The 22656-nt window shown below is 38.0% G+C and overlaps 1 protein-coding gene and 1 long non-coding RNA gene across 4 annotated transcripts in view; one reads left to right on the top strand and one right to left on the bottom strand.

Moving 5' to 3' along the window:
- The window catches only part of HMGN3 (high mobility group nucleosomal binding domain 3), a 31970-nt gene that overhangs the window by 1825 nt on the left and 7489 nt on the right, over window positions 1–22656 (top strand). For 2 of the 3 annotated variants that reach the window (XM_042939215.1, XM_042939213.1), the window contains exons 1-2: window positions 11673–11720; window positions 18095–18145. In XM_042939215.1, the coding sequence (XP_042795149.1) occupies window positions 11688–11720; window positions 18095–18145 (84 nt within the window). In that variant the 5' untranslated portion in view covers window positions 11673–11687. Of the gene's footprint in view, window positions 1–11672; window positions 11721–18094; window positions 18146–22656 lie in introns of those variants that run through there. The other variant, XM_042939214.1, reaches the window with a different exon arrangement.
- Window positions 430–22656, bottom strand: part of LOC122220117 — a 39362-nt gene continuing 17135 nt past the window's right edge. The window contains exons 5-6 of the long non-coding RNA XR_006202682.1: window positions 20088–20166; window positions 430–502 (exon numbers count right to left, since the gene is read on the bottom strand). This is a non-coding gene — a long non-coding RNA (uncharacterized LOC122220117). The remainder of the gene's footprint in view (window positions 503–20087; window positions 20167–22656) is intronic.

The raw sequence follows: 22656 nt of genomic DNA, 5'->3' as shown, positions 1-22656 counted from the left end.
TGCCACTATTTTCAGCATTTTATCTGAGGTTCAGTGACAGGGTTGGGAATTCTAGTAGAGTCATATCCTTACAATCCTTACAGAGTGAATGGTGCCTTCCCCTTTCCTGAGAATTATTAACAAATTTAAATGAACGGTAACTTAGATATGCACAAAACCCATTATTATAATGGACCCTGATGTGCTGGAGTCCTTGTTGCTAAAGGGCCAGAATTGGTGAAATCATTCTTACCTTCCCTTGCTGTCCACCTTTCTAAAGGAAACAGTAGGGAAGAAAAGAATTACAGTAGAGGAACTGTCTTTTGGTTATTCTTTTATTTCCTGGAAGGCAGGGAGCACCCCTATGAAGAAGCTAGCCAGCCATCCTGGGACTAGAGGCAAACCTGTGTACAAGTACCTGAATGTCATCCCTCAGGACATCAGAGTATTCTTCAGAGATGGAAAAACTGTCCTTGATTAGTAAGAAGGCTCTTCATTTATACCTGGAGCCCAAAGTTGATACCTGAAAAGAAGCAGCCACAAATTAAACATAGCTAACGTGGCCATCCCATCTATCAGTCAGACCTTAGAGCTGCCTCATAGAATCCTGGAGTTTGTTGGAGCTTACGTTGGAAAGCACTATCTTTAGGTAAAGCCTGCCTGGATGCAAAGAGAAGAACTGAAAACAATCTGTGCCTAGCTTTTTGAGGTATGTAAAGCTGGGGCAACTGCTAAAGCATTTACATACTACTCCACATTATTTTTCTTGACTAAAGGGACTGCCTGTTCTACATTATAATACATTTGAGGAAAGTGCCCCACAATACCTTTTTTTTTTCTCCATCTTGGCCCTTTTTTTTCAACTTTTCCCAGAAATCAAGAAAAGTTATTTAATGAACACCTGTTTAGGCTGTTCTGTAGTGTAGGATCTGGAATCCTACCACTGTTTTAATGTCGTAGGGATACATAGTTTGCTCTCATGGAACTTATATTTAATTCATTGAAGATGATAAGAGTGACAGGCACTAAACACTTGAATAATGTTAAGACTGTATATATGTGCCAGAATATATAGTATAGGTATAGATTCTAAATGCTGTAGAATTGATAGGGAAAAAAGGTTGAATTTGGGCTGGTCCTGCAAGGGTGGGTGGGACTCAAATATATACAGAGAAAAACAGTCATTTTCTGTTATCAGGCATTTCAATGCCTCTTCTGATTATTTCTTAACCAGCTATACAACTTAAAAGCCATAATATCCACATTAATATAAAATGTTCTTTTATTTCTTAATCATATCTTTGTTTTATCTCTTTGTGTGATAGTTATAGCTATGTTAAACCAAATAGGTGGGTTTTTTTTTATAACTGCTGTAGAATTTTTTGAAGCACTCAACAATAAGGAATTCTTTCGTTAGCATTAAATCTCCTTCTGAGTTTGTAAAATAAGAATGAAATTCAGTTTCCTGTATTTATTACCTAATGGGTGATGGGTCATTCACCACCTATTAATAGTGAGTGACATAGCAAGGAAAATGATAATATGCATGAATGCAGTGGTTGTGAGATAATGAGTGACTGAGTTCTAGAGTGTTCTGGTCAGACATCCATGAATGCCTATACTGGTCACGTTGTTATATGATGATATGATGTCCTACAAAGAGGCATCAGCCAGTGAGGCCTAGAGTCATAGCCTGGCATGATTAGCAACAGCAAACACATTTTCACATCCTTCTTTTTATTTTTCCACTATCTCATCACTAGAACTATTGGAAATATCTAGTGTATCACATCAGAAGTTCTCTAATGAGGCACTTGTCCATGAATTTGGGGTATAAACATTCGTGTTTCTTTATACACTTAAAGGCTTAAGGAAGAAAAGGCTGTCTGCCTCTAGCTTTGAAATTTGAAATTAGGGTTTTCTTCTCTTAAAGTAGAAAGGCCCGATAGTGCTGGGCTTGGCACGGAGGATGATTAACTAACAATATTCAAGGTTTCTGATTACTGTTTCAAAAGAATATCACATGTCAAAACACCAGAGACAGACTCTGGAAGTGAAAATACAGATGAATGTGACTACATGAAAATGAATATTTCTGTATGACAAAAAGAAAAACCTATTGTTAATAAAATCTAAAAACTTACGAAAAACTGGGAAAAAATGTTTGTACCACAGATCACCGAAAAAAGTTTGCTAGTTTAAAAATATAAAAGAGTCTCACATGTCCTTATGGAAAAGATGTATATTTAGAAACCAGCAGACCCAAATAGATGAAATGTTTAGATTTGCTAGAAATCAAAGAAATGTATATTATTAAGAATAAGGAGATGTGATTTTTTAAAAAACCAGTCTGGTAAAAAAGATTGGAAGTATCACTGCTAAGTGCTGAATTGTACTGACACTCTAGCAGCAGTCAGGCTATATGGATGGGAATATAATTTACTTTAAAAAAAAAAAAAAAGCTTGGGGCGCCTAGGTGGCTCAGTTGGTTGAGCGTCTGACTTCAGCTCAGGTCATGATCTCACAGCTCGTGAGTTCAAGCCCCGCATCGGGGTCTGTGCTGACTGCTCAGAGCCTGGAGCCAGCTTCAGATTCTGTGTGTGTCTCTCTCTCTGCCCCTAACCCACTCGCATTCTGTCTCTGTCTCTCTCAAAAATAAATAAACACTAAAAAAAAAAAAAAAAAAGCTTTATTGGAGGTATGATCTACTTCCCATAATGTCCATTCATCTATGCAAATCAGTAATTTTACATACATTTATAGAGTTTATGACATTACTGTAATCCAGTTTTGAGCCATTTCCATCACTGGAGAAAGGTTTCTCAAGTTTTTTACAGCCAGTCCCTGCTCCCACCCCAGTCCTAGGCAACCACGAATCTACTGAGATTTGCCTTTTCTGGAAATTTTACATAAAAGGAATCAAACAATATGTAGTCTTTTGTGTCTGGTTTCTTTCAGCATAATGTTTCCGAGGTCCATATGTGTTCTAGCATGAATCAGTATTTCGTTCTTTTCTGTTGCCCAGTGATCATCCATTGTTCATCCTTTCACAAATGGATGGACATTTGGATTGTTCCAGGTTTTAGTTATTATGAATAACGCTGCTGTGAATATTTATATAAGTCTTTCATGGGCACATTTTCATCTGTCCTGGGAACTTTCCTAACTGTAGAACTGGTGGGTGGTTTGAAAGTCTATTTTTAACGTTTAGGTAACTTCCAAACCGTCTTCCAAGTGATTATACATACCATCAATGGATGAGGGTTCCAGTGTTTCAACATCACTGATATTGTCAGTTTTAGTTTTTTTCTTTGTAAGGTTTGCATTTATTTTTGAGAGAGTAAAAGTGGGGGAGGGTCAGAGAGAGGGGGGACAGAGGATCCAAAGCAGGCTTCATGCTGACAGCAGTGAGCCTGATGCGGGCAAACTCCTGAACCGTGAGATCATGACCTGAGCCAAAGACAGACACTCAACCGACTGAGCCACCCAGGTGCTCCTGATATTGTCACTTTTTATGCTTATAGCCATTCTAATAAATTTAATTTGTATCTCCATAATAACTAATGACGATGAGCATCGTTTTGTGTGCTTACTAGCATAATGTATGTCTTAGGTGAAATGTCTATTCAGATATTTTTGCCCGGTTTTTAATTGGGTTGTTTCTTATTGAGTTGTTAGAGTTCTTTAAATGTTCTAACACAGGACCTTTATCAGCTATGTGATTTGTAGATATTTTCTTCCAATCTGTGGCTTTTTAAAATTTGGAAAAACAGATTTTTTTTTAATTTTGATAAATCCATTTAGTGTCATGTTTAATAAATCTTTGCCTAATCCAGAGTCACAATTATTTTCTCATAAAGCTTTATAGTTTTAGCTCTTATATTTGGTTCTATGATCCACTTTGAGTTAATATTGTACCTAGTGTGAGATAAGGGTTTAAACTCTCTTTCTCTCTCTCTTTTTTTATTTTTTGGCATGTTGATAGCCAGTTTTCCCAGCACCAGTTGTTGAAAAGACTGTTCGTTTGCCACTAAATTGCTTAGGTACTCTGGTGGAAAATCGGTTCATCTTAAATGTAAAGGTTTCTTTCTAGGCTGTCAGTGATATTCCATTGTCTATATGCCTGTCCTTAGATCAGTACTGCATTATCTTGCTTACTATGGTTTTAGAGTAAGATTTGAAATCTGGTAGTGTCAGTCCTCCAGCTTTCTTCTTCTTTTTCAGAATTGTTGTGTCTATTGTATTCTTTGCATTTCCATATAAATTTTAGAATCAGCTTATAAACTTCTACAAAAATACCTCCCTTGACTTTAATAGGGATTGAATTGAATCTGTAAATCAATTTGGGGTGAATAGCCTTTTTAACATACTGAGGTCTCCAGTATGAATATGAAAGGGTCTAACTACAGGTAGTGTGCCACCCAGATGCTTACTGAGTTTAATTGAGTTAATATTGAGATGGTACCTATGTTTGAGTAAAGGCTCCAAAATGGCAGAGTTGTACATTTTATTCATTCATTCACTCATTCCATGTTAAATAAACATTTATTGAGTATCATCTTTATGCAAAGTATCATCATGTTGGGAGAATAAGTGAATTGGATTTTTTTCCAACCCTTTTTGAAGTGAATGAGTAAATGCCCCTATTTTTAAGGATCCTTTAGTCTGATAGGGTAGGTAGTATACATATGTAAATATTTATAATTTATGGCAAGAAATGATAATGAGCCACAAGAAAAGATAAAAGCATTGAAAGGTTTGGCCAGACCACATGTCCAGAGAAAAAATACTGACAAGAAATTGTTTGGTTAAAAGGGTTGAAGGTGATAGGTTGTTTTTTTTTTTTTTAAATCTCAAGAGGATCAGTGCTAGTTTGTTATTAAAGGTGATCTGTCATTGGTTTTTCTGTGAAGTCTTGCTTTCTTTGAAATATGAGGAAGTTAAATTCAAGGCCTGTTAACAGTTGAGATTAGATTGTATGCAGTAACTACCCTCCCTCATTAGTGCCTTTCTTTTAACTACTGTCTTGTATTTTTATTTTTATTTTTTTACTCTCTTCTATTTTAAAGGTAGTTGTCTGACAAGCACCATGTTTCTAAATTGGGACACATGGTTTGATTACCTAATTTAGATTTAACTTTGTAATCTTCCTAATTTGACTTGACTGTGAAATATTTGATGGCTCTGATGTTTCTCATATCCCATGCACCTAGCACAAGTAGTATAACTATTTGTTGAACAAGTGCATGAGTGAATCATTTCCAAGGGAAGAAAGTAGTAAGTTTAATTATTTCATATGTTTGTTGAGGAGGTAGTCCAGTAGGGTTCTGACATGTACCGTTTACTGGCTGTATGATTTAGGGCACATTACTTCACTTCCCCCTAAACTTCTAAGTTCCTAATTCTCCAAGACTCAGTTTTCTTGTCTATCAAACTGGGATACAAATATGCTTTACCTCATTGGGTTGTTGGAGAAATTAAATGAGATTGTGAATGCAGAGTACTTCGCATAGCACTTGCCATGTGTAAAACACATGGGGTGTTCGTTATTGTGATAATGATATTTTCAATTATTCAGAGAACTACAATGAAATAATAATAAATAAGCACCATGCTTCCATTTGGTAGGAGGATAAAATGGCACACAGCGTGGATAGGGAACAGGTAGATCGCACAGTTTAATTAACTGCAGTTACAGAAATAGATGTTCAACAACTGAATAACAAATGTAGTGTTTTTGAAGGAACATAAGCTTTAATCTGGTGCATTTTTACAGGGTTGTGTTTTCTCAAAGAAAAAATATGTTTAAAAATATCTCCATATAACATTAAAATTCCCTTGGCAAATCAGTTATCAAGTGATCCTCTTTTCCTATACTTTCCACCTAAAACACTGCTTTTGTTTATACCCAAGTTAAATATATTCCACTTTCCTGCAGGGTACAATTTGGAAATGGTGACTGAAATAAACACCATTTAAGCTGTCTGCTTTCACAGTACCTAGTATGTTGAAATATGATGTTAGTCTCCTGAGTAATTTAAAAATCAGTGTTGAAGATAACAAACCAAATCAAAATGTTGAATTCCTTTTTCACTGGCTCCTTATTTTTTGTACATTTCACTGTCTTCTTAGAAGAGTTCAGTCAAATCAAGTATTGGTTCCTGGTCATGGTATTTATTGAGTCCAGTGTTATTATATCTTGTGGACACATTCAGAAATGGCCATTTAGAGATGCCTAAGGCAAATGCATATTTGATCACACTTAAAGTAAATGATACACTATTCAGAAGTCGGGAAATAGAAAAAACAGTTTTAAATTTCAAAATGAGTTGCAAATTTAATATTTCAAGGGAAACACAGCAGTAACAACATATAAATACATTTATTACTATTAAAATTTAAGTAGCTACCATTTATTAAATGCCTGGATGTACCAGACCTTAGCTTTTATATGCTTTACATTCATTAGTTTAAACCCAAGTATGTGAAGCTACTAGAAACAAACATATATGGGAAGTATTATGGTGTAATTTCATATTATTTCATGTTATTCTCACAACAGTTATGTGAGGCTATTCTCATCTCACAGATACGGTAACGACAGCCACGATAACTAACATTTAGATGGCTTTCTGGAATTCAGGCACTGTTCTGAGCACTCTGCATTAATGAACCTAACCCTCCCAACCACCCAGTAAGGTATGTACTCTTCAGACTGTGGTCTCACAGAAGGCCCCCTTGATAAGAAATGGCCCAGCTGGGATTGCAGTCCTGGCAGTCTGGCTCCAAAGCCTGTGCTTTTAACCGCCGAGCCCTACGGCCTTTCTCATACACAGAAGAGAATATTGGGATTTAGTAAGAATAAGGAATTCCCCCTAGGTCACACAGCTAGGAGGTAATAGATCCAGGAATTCTAACCCAACCCTCTTTACCCAAGAATTTTGCTCTTAACCATTACACCACAATACGTCCCATAAATGTTTATATCTAGGAACCTCATGTAGTTTTACTTAAACGAAGATGCCCAATGAATGAAACAAGGAAAAATCAAGAGTTATATAAATACGTAAATGTTCCTTTGATTAAAATGTTGTCTTTATTAATAGACATAGGCTGATGGCCATTTTTTCTAGGTGCCAGTACAAGTTACCCAAGAAGTATTTATTATTTATGATCATGCCCTAAGGTTGGCCTCAGGGTCAGGCCTCTGCTTCTGAGAGAGGCACATACATTATCATGAAGGCTTCTGGTATGCCAGTAACTAATAGACTGTAGAGCCATATACAAGATATATATGTATACATGCACAATTTCCTCACCCCAGTATTAATATCTTTGAGTGTTGAAAGTCTAAGACTCAGTGTTTCTTCAAATTACAACAAACTGCTGGATTTACTATTTCCAAGATATATTGTCTTCATTAATTTGTTCTATATAGGCTAATAGAGATAGTCCCCTGTGATCAGAAACACATAAGTACACTTGCATATTATACAATATATTGAGAGGTTGCAACGTAAATATTACATTACCATTACTTAAGCATTGCGTTTAAAAAATGAGCCGGTGCTTTTGTTTTGGGAACTCTTTGAATAGAATAAAAGCTTTATAATTTGGAAAATCTATTGAACCTAGGACTGAATGGATTTTTATTTCAGAGTTCTGGTTTACCAATTATTTAATGTTTAATCACAACATTTATTTTTTTAATTTAATGTTTGTTTATTTTTGAGAGAGAGAAAGACAGAGTGCAAGCAGGGAAGGGGAAGAGGGAAAGGAAGATAGAGAGAGAGAGAGAGAGAGAGAGAGAGAGAGAGAGAATGAATCCCAAGCAGGCTCCATGCTCACTAACTATGAGATCATGACCTGAGCTGAAGTTAGAGGCTCAACCAACCAAGCCACCCAGGCTCCCCACAAAATTTGTTTTTAAAAGGTATACTATAAAGTGATATTAGTTTAAAATTATAATTTGATTATGTGACCCCATGCAAAGATAAATACAAAGTCTACCCTGGGTTCCATATTTATTTTTCTTTTTTTCTCTTTCTCTCTCTTTTTTTCTTTGTGGATATAAGCTGTGTTTTGTTGTTTTTTTTTTTTTTACAATACTGGGCAGAATTCTATTTTGTAGGAAATCATGAGTATTAAGCGTGGTGTATGTGGGCGATAAACATACCAAAGATTTGAGGTGGTCAAAATGTGAAGCTTTGAAGGCTCCTTCTGAAGTTCTACATTCCATATAATACATTCTATTCTTTCTACGTCTCATGGCTTTCCTTTACCTTTTAGTTATAATTTTTAATTTTATTATCCCCCTTTTTTGTGGCCACAGGTCAGTCACATCAGAGCTAGCTGATTAATTTTGCAAAAATACAAGGACATCGTAACTGTGCTTACCATTTGCTAGAAATTAATTCATACCAGCGCAAATAGGAAAATAAAGTAACCATCTGGAAAGATCCCTGGTATAAAAGTTGGAAGACTTGGGTGTAGTGTGGACTCCACCACTCTTTAGAAGGGGAAAGTCACTTGACTCTTTGAACTTCTACTTTTCATCTGTAAAATGGGAATATTAAGGTCACACCTCTGTATTCCCATGCTATTGAGAGGACCAAATACAACAACAATGTAAAAGTACATTGAAAAATGTAAAGTGCAGGGCACCTGGGTGGCTCATTCGATTGAGCCACCGACTTCAGCTTAGGTCATGATCTCACAGTCCGTGAGGTTGAGCCCCACATCAGGCTCTGTGCAGACAGCTCAGAGCCTGGAGCCTGCTTCAGATTCTGTGTCTCCCTCTCTCTCTGCCCCTCCCTTGCTAATGCTCTGTCTCTCTCTGTCTCAAAAAGAAATAAAGACATTAAAAGAAAAAAGAAAAATGTAAAGTTCTACAAAAATTGATTGTTTTAATAGATAAAAATACTTTTATCTGTGTATGTAACCATTTAGAAACCCAGAATAGTACATTTATGTGCATCTCAACATACGGTATTTTTAAATGGGACATTGTTTATTGTTATTCCAAGAGGCTCACCAGTGAGGGGGGAATAGGAAACACTCCACTACATATTATGTGTTTGTTGGCTACATCTATAGATTAAGATATTTCCCAATCTGGAAACCCTTTGCTCTTCTAGCATCCTAGATCTGCACCTAATTTTTAAATTCGGAAAACTAACAAATCAGTCTGAGTGTTGTAGTAGTTAAGGGAATGAACTCTGAGGACACCTGGGTTGTTCATCAGTTAAGCGTCCAATTCTTGATCTCAGCTCAGGTCTCCATCTCAGGATCATGAGTTCAAGGCCCACATTGGGCTCCATGCTGGGCATAGAGCCTACTTAAAAAGAGAGAGAGAGAGAGAGAGAGAGAGAGAGAGAGAGAGAGAGAGAGAATGAACTCCGAACCAGCCTACTTCAGTTTAAATCCCAGGTCTTCACTTACAGGCAAGTTTACCAGCTGGGTAATCTGGAGCAAGTTACTTAACCTCTCTGGTCTCAATTCCTCATTTATAAAATGGACATGATGCTAGTTTACCAACTTCACAGGATTGTGGTGAGATTTAAAACATTTAGATCATTGCCTTGCACATAAGTGCAGTATACATTGTTTATTATTATTATTCCTCTTGGTCCCTTGTCTCTTTCACTTGTACTCATGAAGAAACTTGGGCAGAGGGAAGTGAGATGTGAGCCACACTGGAATTCAGGCTTCTGACTTCAACCAAGTGCTTTCCCATTGATGCAGTACAACTCACATGAAAAACGTAACTCGGGTAGAAAAGGCAATTCAGACCAAGGAGATGTGTGAAATATTTAAGACTATTTCATTGAAGATATACTTCCGTTATTGCATTACATATATATATATATATATATATATATATATATATATATAAATGCTAATAAAATTTCACTGAACATCCTAGAACATGGCTTATTCTTTATTTTTGGTTATCTTTTGTACCTGAATACAATGTGAGATATTTTCCCTAAAAGTATCCCTCAGAAAAGAGATAGTTGCTATTTATTTCAGTTCATCCAAAGTCTTCTAAAGCAGAGTTTTTAACTCAATTATTTTTATCTCTAACAACAAAATAAAATTTGGGGAAGACATACTAGCCTGACATGACATTAATAACTGCAATTTGGATTTATATAAGTTGATGAAATTAACAGGCATAAGCAAGGAAGGAGGTAGCAGAGAAATGTAATATTAGTTTGATTATTAATCCTCTTAAAATGATCTCTCAATTGTAAGTATTGGGTTTTTAAAGATTATTTTACAAAGCAGTGAAGTATTGGAGGATCCCAAACATAGGCCTACGGGATGAATGAAAAACAATCATGCTAATGTTAAATAGTGATCCTGTGGCTTTGAATCAATATTTTAGTATCTGTTTCATATGTCATAGGAATATTTGAATTTAAGAGAACTACCTGTTATTTTAAAAAACCTCCAGAATTTCATGGGCATTGCCCCCATTTGAGGAGGGGGGGAATTCATACTGTGTTAAAAAGTTGAGTTCTGTGTTCATTTTAGCTGAAGAGTGATAAGAGTTAGTTATGGGCACATTTCTCTGGGTGGATTACTTGGATTTTTTGTCCCAGAATTTCCTCTGCTAACCAGCTCACTATTAGACTGCTTCTTTCCTGTAGCTTTGGGTTTATAACAAAAAACATAAAATTAATTTTTAAAGAAATTTTGATAAAGAGATTAAAAAAAAAAAAATACTTGCCAGGGTGCCTGGGTGGCTCAGTAGGTTAACCGTCAGTAGGTTAAGCTCAGACCATGATCTAGGATTCATGAGTTTGAGCCCCACATCTGTCTCTCTGCTGTCCACGCAGAGCCTGCTTCTGATCCTTTGTCCCCCTTTCTCTGCCCATCCCCCGCTCGCACTCTGTCTCTCTCTCTCTCTTTCTCTCTCAAAAAATAAACTTTAAAAAAGAAATACTGGCCAGCAAGTTAGAGAAGAATCACCTCAAAGTAATACCTTTCCTGGGTTAAAAGAAGTAATTACTGGTTTATTTGCACTGTTACGTCTGCTCCCTAATTTCCTGCATTGGCATGGACAACCCAGGAGTTGAGACTGGATTTGTTCTGTGGCTGCTGGAAAATGATTGCTTGAATTGCACAGATACTGTAGGCTCTCAGGTAGTGCACTTATAAAGCAATAGCTCTTGTCTCTCAGTCTTAGAAGAAAATCTCTGAGAGCCGACACTTACCAATCATTAAGACTTTTTGGAACTTTGACATAAGGCCCAGCATTTGTTGCTGAGACTCCCGAGCCCTCCCCTTTCTTCTCTTGTGTAGCTTAGAAGAAACATGGCACAAGCCGGGTACTAGCCTCACCACGTCCAGCCATCTGCCACACCCTCCATATCTCTCTGCTGTGAGAAGTCCACAGGCTCATGCTGTTTGAACTGTTCCCAAGCAACTGTTGAAGGGTGTAAGGAATTTCCCATCTTCTCTGATATCTTCCTGAGTTTGGAGAGAGAAAATTTGGCTTCTGACCACTGCCACCACCGGTGCCTTTCAGTCCAGTGGTAACTGCTATTTACTGGAAGAGAAACTCGGCAGTTGGGGAGTTTTTGCCTGTTGATTCCTTATGGATTGTCTGTGGGATAAAAATTCCAAGTTTCTTTTCTTGGTTTCCTAAAAGGACTGCTGGTCCTGTTTAGTCTTCCAGAAAATGCAGTTGTGTCCCCTCAATGCATTTTTGTATCCTCAGGGGCGGGGCTGAGGTATGTCCGAGTAAAGAAAGAATGGGGATGGAACAGTTGGTCAGCTGCTGAAGGAATCTGTGCTCCCCGTCAGCTCTCCTACGCTAGCCCAAGGAGAGCTCTGCATCCTTGTGGTAGTGCCCTTGGCTTCCCATCTTGCCCCACTCCAGAGCCTTCATATAAGATGAAACAATTATGAATGATATGTCTTTAAAAAATTTTTTTTTTGATGTTTGTTTATTTTTGAGAGAGAGAGACACAGAGTGTGAGCAGGGGAGGAGCAGAGAGAGAGGGAGACACAGAATCCAAAGCAGACTCCAGGCTCTGAGCTGTCAGCACAGAGCCTGATGTGGGGCTCAAACTCACGGACCACAAGATCATGACCTGAGCTGAAGTCGGACACTTCACAGACTGAGCGCAGGAGCCCCGGAATATGTCTTGAACAGAAAAGGAAGAGGCAGTATATAAGCCAGGTTTATAAGCCATTTAAGAAATGCAGAAAATGCTGTGAGTAAACCTAGTCATGGAATTTGTGTGAGGGCCCTGTTAAACTAGACTTAGTGGAACAAGTTTGCCTCTAGTCTTTTTTTTCTCTCATTATTGGTAATATTTTTATTTGAGAAAAATTTAAATACAGAAAGATCCAGAAAATAATATACTCATTTACCCACCTCTCAAATTCACACATTTTAATGTTATCATTTTGCTTCAGGTTTCTTTTTAATAAAATAAAATGTTACAGGTAAAGTTCAGTTTTCCTTAGAACCACCCCCCCCCCGCCTTGGTCTCCTTCCATTATCAGCCTCCCTAGAGGTAACCATTATCATGAATTTGTTGTGTATCCTTCTAGTCCATGATTTTATACTTTTATGGTACATATGTCATATATAAATCCTTCGTATTGACTGGTGCATGTTTTAAAATTTGTAAAAGTGTAGTCATAAGCATATATTATTCTGTTTTTTCCTGTCACTTGACATTATAATGGGTAAGTATAATTTGTTTAGGTATATTGTGATTACTAATGTGTTTGGACTTTTTCTAATGACTTATTTTGTGGGGTGTTTTTTTTTTGTCATTTGTTTTTTTCCTTCCTTCCTTATTGACATAATAATTGCTTAATTTCACTCCTCTTGATTTGGAAGTTTATAGATCCTGTTTCTTACGTTAAATTTTAATGGCTATCTTTAAATTTTATTTTAGCAAATCTAAATGATTCTGTGACTGTATCATCCTCCAGAATAAAACCAGGACCCTAGCATGCTTTACCTTCTCATCTGTTCATCCTCCTCTCGTTTTTTGTGGTTATTATGGTCTAGAACTGTGCCATCCAGTATGGTAGTCACTAGCTTTGTAAGGAAATTAAGCACTTTTTTTTTTTTTTATGTTTATTTATTTTTGAGACAGAGAGAGACAGAGCATGAACGAGGGAGGGTCAGAGAGAGAGGGAGACACAGAATCTGAAGCAGGCTCCAGGCTCTGAGCTGTCAGCACAGAGCCCGATGCGGAGCTCGAACTCATGGACTGTGAGATATGACCTGAGCCGAAGTCAGTCACTTAACCGACTGAGCCACCCAGGCGCCCCAATTAAGCACTCTTTAAAAAGAAGAAGGTGAATCTTTTAAATTTCAATTTTAACTTAAATTCAAAATTTGTATTAGATACAGTTATTGGAACAATTTAAATATGTTTGGGACAACCCAGATGTGTGAAACTACTATAAACTTGAACTCCAAATATAGATAGGTGAGAACCTAACACTTGCATGGGGTATGCTGTTAAGTGTCAAGTACGTGCTGCATTTTGCAGATTTAGTGTTAAAACTTTGTGAAATATCTCATTAATAATTTGTAAATTGATTACATGTTGAGGTGATAAAATTTTAGATAGATTCAGTTAAATAAAATATTAAAATTAATTTCATCTATTTCTTTTTGCTTTTTTAATGTGGCTATCAGAAAATCTGGAATTAAATGTTATATTTCTATAGGACAGCACTGGTTTAGGATTTCTAGGGAAATGTTTTTAAACACAAAAAAACAGGCATTATTTACAAGTAATAGTTAATTGGATTTGCCAGTATTTTATACATTACTTCTTACATACTTTTTCATCTGAATTCATTTTTCTTATTACTGAATTTGATTCTTTACTAACAGTTCCTTATTGAAATGCTCTGCTGATGGCAAAGTCTCTTAAGTATTCATGTTATGAGTTGTCTTTATTTTTCTTTCATTCTTTTTTTTTTAAGTTTATTTATTTTCAGAGAGAGAGAGAGAGAAACATGAGTGGGGGAAGGGCAGAAAGAGAGGCTCGCAAGCAGTGCAGAGCCTGATGTAGGGCTCATACTCAAGAATCGTGAGATCATGACCTGGGCCAGAATCAAGAGTCAGATGCTTAACTGACTGAGACACCCAGGCACCCCTGTTTTCCTTCATTCTTAAGTGATAGCTGGATATAAAGTTCTAGGTTGACAGCCTCAACTACTTGAACCTTACTTCATATTTTCTTAAACTTGTATTTGCTGGTAAAAGTAATTCTTTGTAGATAATCCATCTTTTAACTCTGATAACTTATGTTTTTTAAATGTTTATTTATTTATTTTGAGAGAAAGAGAGCATGCATGCAGGGAAGAGGTAGAGAGAGCAGAGGAGAGAGAGAATCCCAAGCAGGCTCCATGCTGTCAGCACAGAGCCCAACACAGGGCTCAATCTCACGGAACACCAGATCATGACCTGAGCCAAAACCAAGAGTCAGATGCTTAACCAACAGCCACCCAGGCACCCCTTACTCCGATAACTTCTAAGATTTTTCTCACTTTACTACAGTTTTACTACAACATGTTTCATGGTATCCATTTGTTTTGTTTCTACTTTGTTCCTTGTCATAAGCTTTCAACCTGGAGACTTATGACTTTAATTTGGGAAAATTCTCAGCCACCCTGTCTTTGCCTTCCTTCTAGTACCTCTGTTCCTGGCCTCTGAAATGTCTGTTAAGTATATTTGGAGCTTCTCAATTAACCACCATATCTGCTGTCCTCTCTTGCGTATTGTTTATTCCTTTATTGCTCTTTGTTGCATTCTGGGCTAATTCCTCAGCACTCTCTGACAATTTACTATTTCTTCTGTCCCTGGTCTAGAGTTTGTTTTGAGAGGTTGTTTGTTTTTTTTTTGTTGTTTTTTTTTGTTTTTTTATTTCAATGAGTCTACTTTTATTTTCAGAATTTTGAATTCAAAGATGTTCAACTACCTGTTGGTTTTTGCCAAAGTTCAGGCCTTCTAATGCCGATTCTCTGTCCCCATCTGGTCACCAGGTGTTCAGTGATCCATCGTCCTGCTGCCTTGCCCTCAAATCAGCACTCACTGGTACTCCAAACTTCCTAGAATCTCTGCTGGGCCTTGCATCAGGCCACTGTGTATGTCTGCGCCCCCCCCCCCCCCCCCCCCCGCCTTGCTGGCTCTCAGTTCAGTACCTTTGCCTCTTGGGTGCTGAAGGAGCTTCACATATGTGAATGAGACCTTTTTGTTTGACCATGGTTCTTTACTCTCTTGACCATGGGTTCTGGGTTCAAACTGGATTAGCATAAGTTTGCTCTGTCCTGGGAAATGATTTGAGAACCCCTCTGTCTTGGAATTCTTCAGATCCAACTCGCCTCATCCTTCCCATCAGCCTCCCAGAAGGTTGAAGTACATCTGAGATCATCGCCATATACCCCCAGTCCCCATTTCCCCCTTTTCTTTGTCTTTATTCCTCACAGCCCCTTGGGACAAAAACTTTGGCCTTCTGCTTCAAGCCCTTCATACCATGTCCTGCTTCCTGTCTCCGGCCTCGTGGCTAAGTGTTAATGGTAGCCTGGGCGTGTGATAAGACAGCCTGAAATGATAAGTCCTTCTGAAATAGTGTATCTGTTACTCTGTGCAACAAAAACAGATAACAAGGTTACAGGGAGTTTTATGTGCTCACCTTTAAGGGTCTGTTGAATATAATTTGATATTTAATCATTTGGAAGACTCATTAAGATATATATTTCGTTGCATAACATCTGTATAACAATTCACCGACTCCGAAATGATCTAACATCTTGCTTGATCATAAGCCTGACGCTTGGAGTTCAGCATCATCATCCTCTGTCATTTATGGATGAACAGACTGAGCCACTGATCAGGTCACTGGCCCAGATCACTACAGCTCCTAGGTAGAGAGCCAACACTCAGGCCCGGGTCCTGACCCAGGATAAATATCAGTTGGCTTGTTTTGACTAAATTGGTTACGGGCTTGTTAATAGAAAGCCCTAATGGAGAGATTGCCAGAGAAACCAGCTTAGCCTTGAGCTGTAGCTCTTCACATTTCTAGTCTTATGTTCATTCACCTGAAGCCATTAACATCTTCAGTTATAGCTGCTTTTTTTTATGTGGTATCTTTCCGGGTTTCTTTTTTTCAGTAATTTGTACCTGACACAGACATTTGGTCAGTGTTTAGAAAGTGATCTCTCAATCATATTGCTGTCACTAATCTACTGCATAGAAGAATCTTGAAAATTTTGTCACTAACATCCATTTTTAACTTTTTTTAATGTCAGTTAACATCAGAATAGTTGTGTGCTGCTTCTTTAAATGCCCACCAGCTACAGATGAATTGAAATCTACCAAGTGGCCTAACGGGTATGAATGAGAGCCCAGTGCTTCTTGACAACAGAGTGGCTGGTTTGTGTCCAGAAAGTCGGGTTTGCAGCATGGAGTTGAGCAAAGGGAAATAGCCCATGTAGGGACTATCTTCATGTGCTGACACTTTCTAAGATTTTGCTATCTCCAATTTGGCTGGCTAATAGGGCAAGATGAGAAGCAGTGTTTCCCTTCATGACAGAGAAGTTTCCGGGGAAGAGGGGAAAACAGTTGGCTGTTTGGGAAACAAGAAAGAACTCCATGAATGTGGGAGGTTCTGGAGAGAAGTGAACTGACAGACGCTGGGTTGAAGGTTTAGTGTGTCCTCTGCCTTGAAGAAAAGTTTTGACTTTCTAAAAGACTTTGTATACTTCTAGCCTATGTTTTACATGTTCTTTTATAATCTAAATTTTTTTAAGTTAGCATTATTTTATGTGGACTTTCTATGTATTCACATAGCCTAACTTTTTTTAATTCCATTGCATTAATAGTTACATAGTTTACTTAAATATTTCTCTGTCATTTACTGATCATGTGAGTTGTTTCGAGTTAGTCCATATTAGAAACAGTACAAATAAAATGATGTTTTTACAGGCTTTCTTTGTGTCCTGGTTCCAAAATAGGAATTACTGGATCTTTATATGATTAGTCGGTGTGTCTTTCTCATATTGGCATGGTGTGTTTTGAAAATATCATATTAATTAACTGTGTCACCAGCCCCACCAAACAGTGGGTTTTATGATCTTTAAAATGTTTTTCTCATTTTATCAGCTGAGGCACCACTACATAGCTGTTTCATTTTGCTAAAGCCAAACATCATGGCAAATGTCGGTTTGCTGTTTTCTCTTGGAAACTCTTATTCATATCTTCTGCCCGTTTGTGTCCTAGAGATTGGGTATTCACCTACTACCTTTGTATGGTTTTAAAATATGTGAAATAGTTTAACATTGTAACTAGTTTAGTCATTTTCACCTTGTTTACTGTCTTTAGCCAGTAAAAATACATTGAGATCTGCAGGGTGTGTCACATGAATGTAAGCATATTTTTCCCAGAGTTGTATGCCCCCTAGAAAGTAGTCAGGTTTGAGCTGTCACCAGAGGGCAGTTGCTGCCCCAGGGGGGCGTGGATCAAAATTAGGAAACAAATTAGCTGGAGTGTCAGGGCATTTGGCTGTCCTGCCAAGCCTGTGAATTTGGTCGAGATGCTGAAAGAATAATAATCCGTGACACATTTGTCAAGTCGTATCAAGAAGCGGGCTAGACATCAAAACTAGGCAAGTATGGGACAGAAATATGCTTTTGTGCTCAGGCTGGGCTTTCTTAGCATCCTGCTCTCATCATAGAGAAACAAAGTCACTGGAGCATGTGGTGGCTTCGTGGCACCGCTGCCACTGGCTCTTGGGTCCCTGTCCTTTAACTAGTGGTGAAATCCAATGAAAATTGCTGACGGTGAACACACATTAAAAACACATCAGTTTTTATGTGCATATCAGTTCTTGCACCACTCCTGTTTTAAAATTAGAGCAGTTACACAGATTAAATGCTCTGTGGGGTGTGTGTGTGTGTGTGTGTATGTGTGTATATAAAATGTATCCTCTTACAGACTTACTTTTTTCCCCACAAAATATCTGTTGACTTACGTGGTCTGGAGAATTGAAAGAGCTATTTTTTCAAATCTGCCTCTAATGTGTGCTTTCCAGTTTAAATACAGTTCACTGAAATATTTTCTTTCTAGTCTCCGGAGAATACAGAGGGCAAGGATGGATCCAAAGTAACTAAACAGGAGGTAAGTGTATCTTTGACTTCCTGTATTTAATTATTTTAACTGGAATTTTTTTTTAATATTGTTAAGATTGTATGCATCTGAATGAATGCAGTTCTGAATAAGGCTGTTGAGACTACATAAACCAGAGATAAAAGTGTCACTGTGTAGCATTGCTTGGCACAGGTAAATTTCAGTTGAGATCACTGATGAGACATTTTCCACTTACTATGTTGTTTATGTTTCTACCTGTCGGTCCTGCTGTCTGTTAAAGTAGATACTGAGAATTCCTTCTGGGCAAAGAGCAAGATAATAGGTAAATTCATCAAGGAGAACAAAGTCTGCCTTTCACAGCAAGGAAATGAAAGATGGCTGATTTAATAAATTCTCTGCTCCAGTGAGTGAATTATACATTTCTTTTTTAGTTCTGAATATTTGCCTAAAAGGAGTCATCTCTAGAGTCAAAAACTGTGGAAGGACACACGAAATGTCGAAATACTGAACTTTTTTTTTTTTTTTAATCAGGAATATTCTTAGGGCTTTGGATAATGAATTGAGCAACAATTCAAAGAAACTCTGTATTAAAATTCAGAAACCTCCAAAAAAACTAAGAAATTGAGAGAGATGGTTGCATTTACCCACTGTGGTAATATCATGAACTTCTAAAAGGAGATGGATGAAAAAGTAGCAAATTAGAGGCTAACTCTGATGACAGCCATTCACTTTTGCACAGAGCTTTACAGTGTGTGGAACAACTGCAGTTCTTACCCTTGAACTTATAAACTAAAAGAGGTCACGTGAAAGACAGAAACAGTATTTAGTTACAGATTCTTTGATTGAGGGATTCATATTGTGGTTTAATAATTCAGAGGAGTTTGTCATGCATAGCAGAACCGCTCCACAAATGTGTACACGGAAATTTGTTCTGCCAAATGGAAAACCTTTAACAGAATCTATAACTAAATCAGTGTAAAAGCCAAACGAACAAAACTGCCTGTCACCAAAGCCCCACCATGCATTGACCCAGCATTTAGTGTCACAGAGTTTGGGAGGTGAAGTTTCTAATCTCAGGTCAAGTTCTAAACACATGCTCGGACAAACCAAAAAATGGTATGTGCTTGGATTTTCTTAAAAATGGCAAAACTATAAATTGTAGGGCAGTTGGCTAAGTATAACAGATCTTAATGTTTTTAGATTTGGACACAAAATGCGTTTGGATTTTTCCTTTAGGAACTGCTATTTAAATTGATCTGTCAGTCAGAAAACCTAGAAACCATTACACATGATAGATCTTGGATAGTGCACACTGTCTTTTCCAGCCTTCTACACGGAGCAGCCAAGCTGGTTAGAATATACGTAAAAGATTCTTGCTTATACAGCTGTCTTATACATATTCTATTAGCCCCAGAATTTTAGTTATTTATGTTATTTATATATTTTATTATTTTTAATATTTTATTTTATATTATTGCATGTACTACATCGTGGCCAACAAAAGTCGTTCCTAGAAAACACTCTTTCCCGGTCATGTAAGCTATGACCAGATTAAAACTCATGATTTGTCTTCAGGACATCAACGCTCTTGTTTGAAAAGTGAAAAGGTCAGCCAGCTGGTGGTTTAGGGTAAGAACTCTTAAACAGTATATTGATTGATTCCCCCACCACCGCCAAAATTGACTGAATTTTCTAGTTATGTCATTGTGTATGCACAGCCTTGACTATAGTGAATAGATATCAGTCACAAAGCAGGATCCTGTATTGAAAATCCTCTTCCACTGCCATGATGTGTGAAGGGCATGGTGCAGAGTATAGTTTTTGGATAACAAATGACCAAAACAGTACATTAGAAGCATTTCCCTTGGCAGTTTGCAAAGCCCTTTCACATTTGTTATTTTATCTGATCCATTTAATAACCCTGAAATGAGGGCAGAGCACATTCATTCCTCAACAGCAATGTATTGTGTACCTTTAATGTTCCAAGCACTGTTCCGGGCTCTGCAGAATCCACAGTGAACCAAAGAAGGAAAATCTCTTCCTTCATGCAGCTTCCATTTTAGTGGGGGGAGAAAGAGAGTAAAATAAAATCATTGGATATTTGCTATGAAGAAAAATAAAGCCAGGAAAGGGAATAATGAATATCAGAGAATTGCTGTTTTTGGTAACAGGCGGATGTTATTATGTCCAGCTTTACTAGAGGAAACAAGGTCCTGAGAGAAATACATTATTTTCCACAGGTGTCACAACTTGTATATAGCAGAACCAGGAAAATTATCTGAGCCCTGATTCAAAATCCTCTGTCCTCTAGGGCACCTGGGTGGCTCAGTAGGTTGAGCGTCCAACTTCGGCTCAGGTCATGATCTCATGGTCCGTGAGTTCAAGCCCCGCATCAGGCTCTGTGCTGACAACTCAGAACCTGGAGCCTGCTTCTGATTCTGTGTCTCCCTCTCTCTCGGCCCCTCTGCTACTTGTGCTCTGTCTCTCTCTCTCTCAAAAACTAAATAAACATAAAAAACAAAATCCTCTGTCCTCATGCCACTTTTGTGGTAATCATAAAAACATGGTTATCCAGTGCCTTTTCTCTGTCCTCTCCATTCCTTAGCCAATGCTCTGATATCCATGTTTCCCCACTTCCCATTTTTGCAAAGAAGTTAATTTCTTTTCTTTTTTATTTTTTTAATTTTTATTCATTTTTGAAAGAGAGAGGCAGGGCACAAGCAGGGGTGGACAGAGAGAGGGGGACACAGAATCTGAAGCAGACTCCAGGCTCTGAGCTGTCAGCCCAGAGCCCAACACGGGGCTGAAACTCACAAACCGTGAGATCATGACCTGAGCCGAAGTCAGAGCTCAACCAACTGAGCCACCCAGGTGTCCCACCAAAGAAGTTAATTTCCGTTTGGCTCCTCATTTATCTTTGGAAATTAAAAGCAACTTGACTTTTGGCGTTTGTTTGCAAGTACACATGGTCCCTGACTTGTGATGGTTTGACTTACAATTTTTGGCTCTACTGTGGTGCAAAAGCAATACTCATTCAGTAGAAACCATGCTTCCTGGTTTGCTCTTTTCCCAGACTAGCTGTATGTGGCACGATGTGCCCTTGTGACGCTGGGCACTGGCAGTGAGCCACAGCTCCTAGTCAGCCCTGTGATCATGAGGGTGAACAACCGATACACTAACAACCCTTCTGTACCCACACCACCGTTCTGTTTTCCACTTTCAGTCCCGTATCCAATAAATTACGTGAGATATTCAACACTGTATTATAAAATAGGCTTTATGTTAGATGACTTTGCCCAACTGTAGGCTAATATACATGTTCCGGGCACATTTAAGGGAGGCTGAGCTCTGATGTTCAGTAGGTTAGCTATATTAAACGCATTTTCAACTGAAGACATTTTCAACTTACTGGCTTTATCAGGATGTAACTCCATTGGAAGTTGAGGAAAATCTGTACGTGGTCAAACTTAGAAGCATTAAGAAATCTTATAAAAATAAACATACTTCCAGACTCCATGGGAATGGCACATATGTTTCAAGCAGTATTCAGCAAAGTCCAGTGATTCTACTTGAATCCAGCTACACCAGTGAACTTTGCCATAGCGAAATAACACTTCCATGTTTTTTTGCAACCAGGACGTTAAAGTAAAAGGCTCTGTGTCTTTTGGAGTAGCCTTCACCAGAATTTGCTCCAACCCAGGGAATGATGAATTAATCAAATGCTTTTTGAAGAATTTCATTGTACCCAGCACCTAGACACCACATTGACAAACCCTCCCATTCTTTGTCTCTGTAACTCTTGGTGGCATACCATTCTGAAAGTCTCCTTTCCTCCTCTGATAACCACTTTTGGCCACTTCTCCTGAAGATTCACCATCAACAAATCGGGAGAAATTCTTATTAGCTCTTTTTTCATAGTAGCCCTGCCCAACAGTCTGAGTCTCAAGGGAATACTTAAAATTCTAGTGCTCTAAGGAGGAAAAAAATAGCAGTCTAGTCTATTTTATATCCAATAAATATAGCCCAATCATTTATAGATTTTAAGGCTGTGAAAGCTGATGGAACTTTCCAGGAAGGTGTACATGCTTGCATGCATAACCATGCTGCTGACTGTGAGTGAAAGGTTCGTCTCAGCCTCCACTGTTTGCAGTGAAAAAGAAAATCTCTTATGATGGTTGCTGGAAAGGAAAATTTGAGAAAAATCCTTTTTTTATAGCATAGAAAGAAGAGCTGGTAAATTTTAGACAGGAAGTCGTAAAATGATTTTACAGTAAAAGATGTGCTTTTTAGAGATGGTTGGTTTAGACAGCCTGGAGAGGCAGGCCTTGTTTTTGCATTAATTTCCTAGGCTTTTTATTTTGAAACTCTTGTACTGGGTCTGAATTATAAAAAGATAGGGAGTCCTTTGGATCAGAACAGCTTTCAGGCCCTGCAGAGCAGTGCTTGCTTAGGTTGGAATGTTTCTGGAAATCCCAGAGGGCTCTCTGACATCCGCCTCTTCAGTTTGCCCAGGTGTTCCCATGGAGAAGAAAGGAGCAACA

The sequence above is a fragment of the Panthera leo genome, chromosome B2, assembly GCF_018350215.1.
Source record: "Panthera leo isolate Ple1 chromosome B2, P.leo_Ple1_pat1.1, whole genome shotgun sequence".
Classification (NCBI taxonomy): Eukaryota; Metazoa; Chordata; class Mammalia; order Carnivora; family Felidae; genus Panthera; species Panthera leo.
Note: the sequence above shows the minus strand (reverse complement) of the source record. Positions and strands in the feature narration are given on the sequence as shown.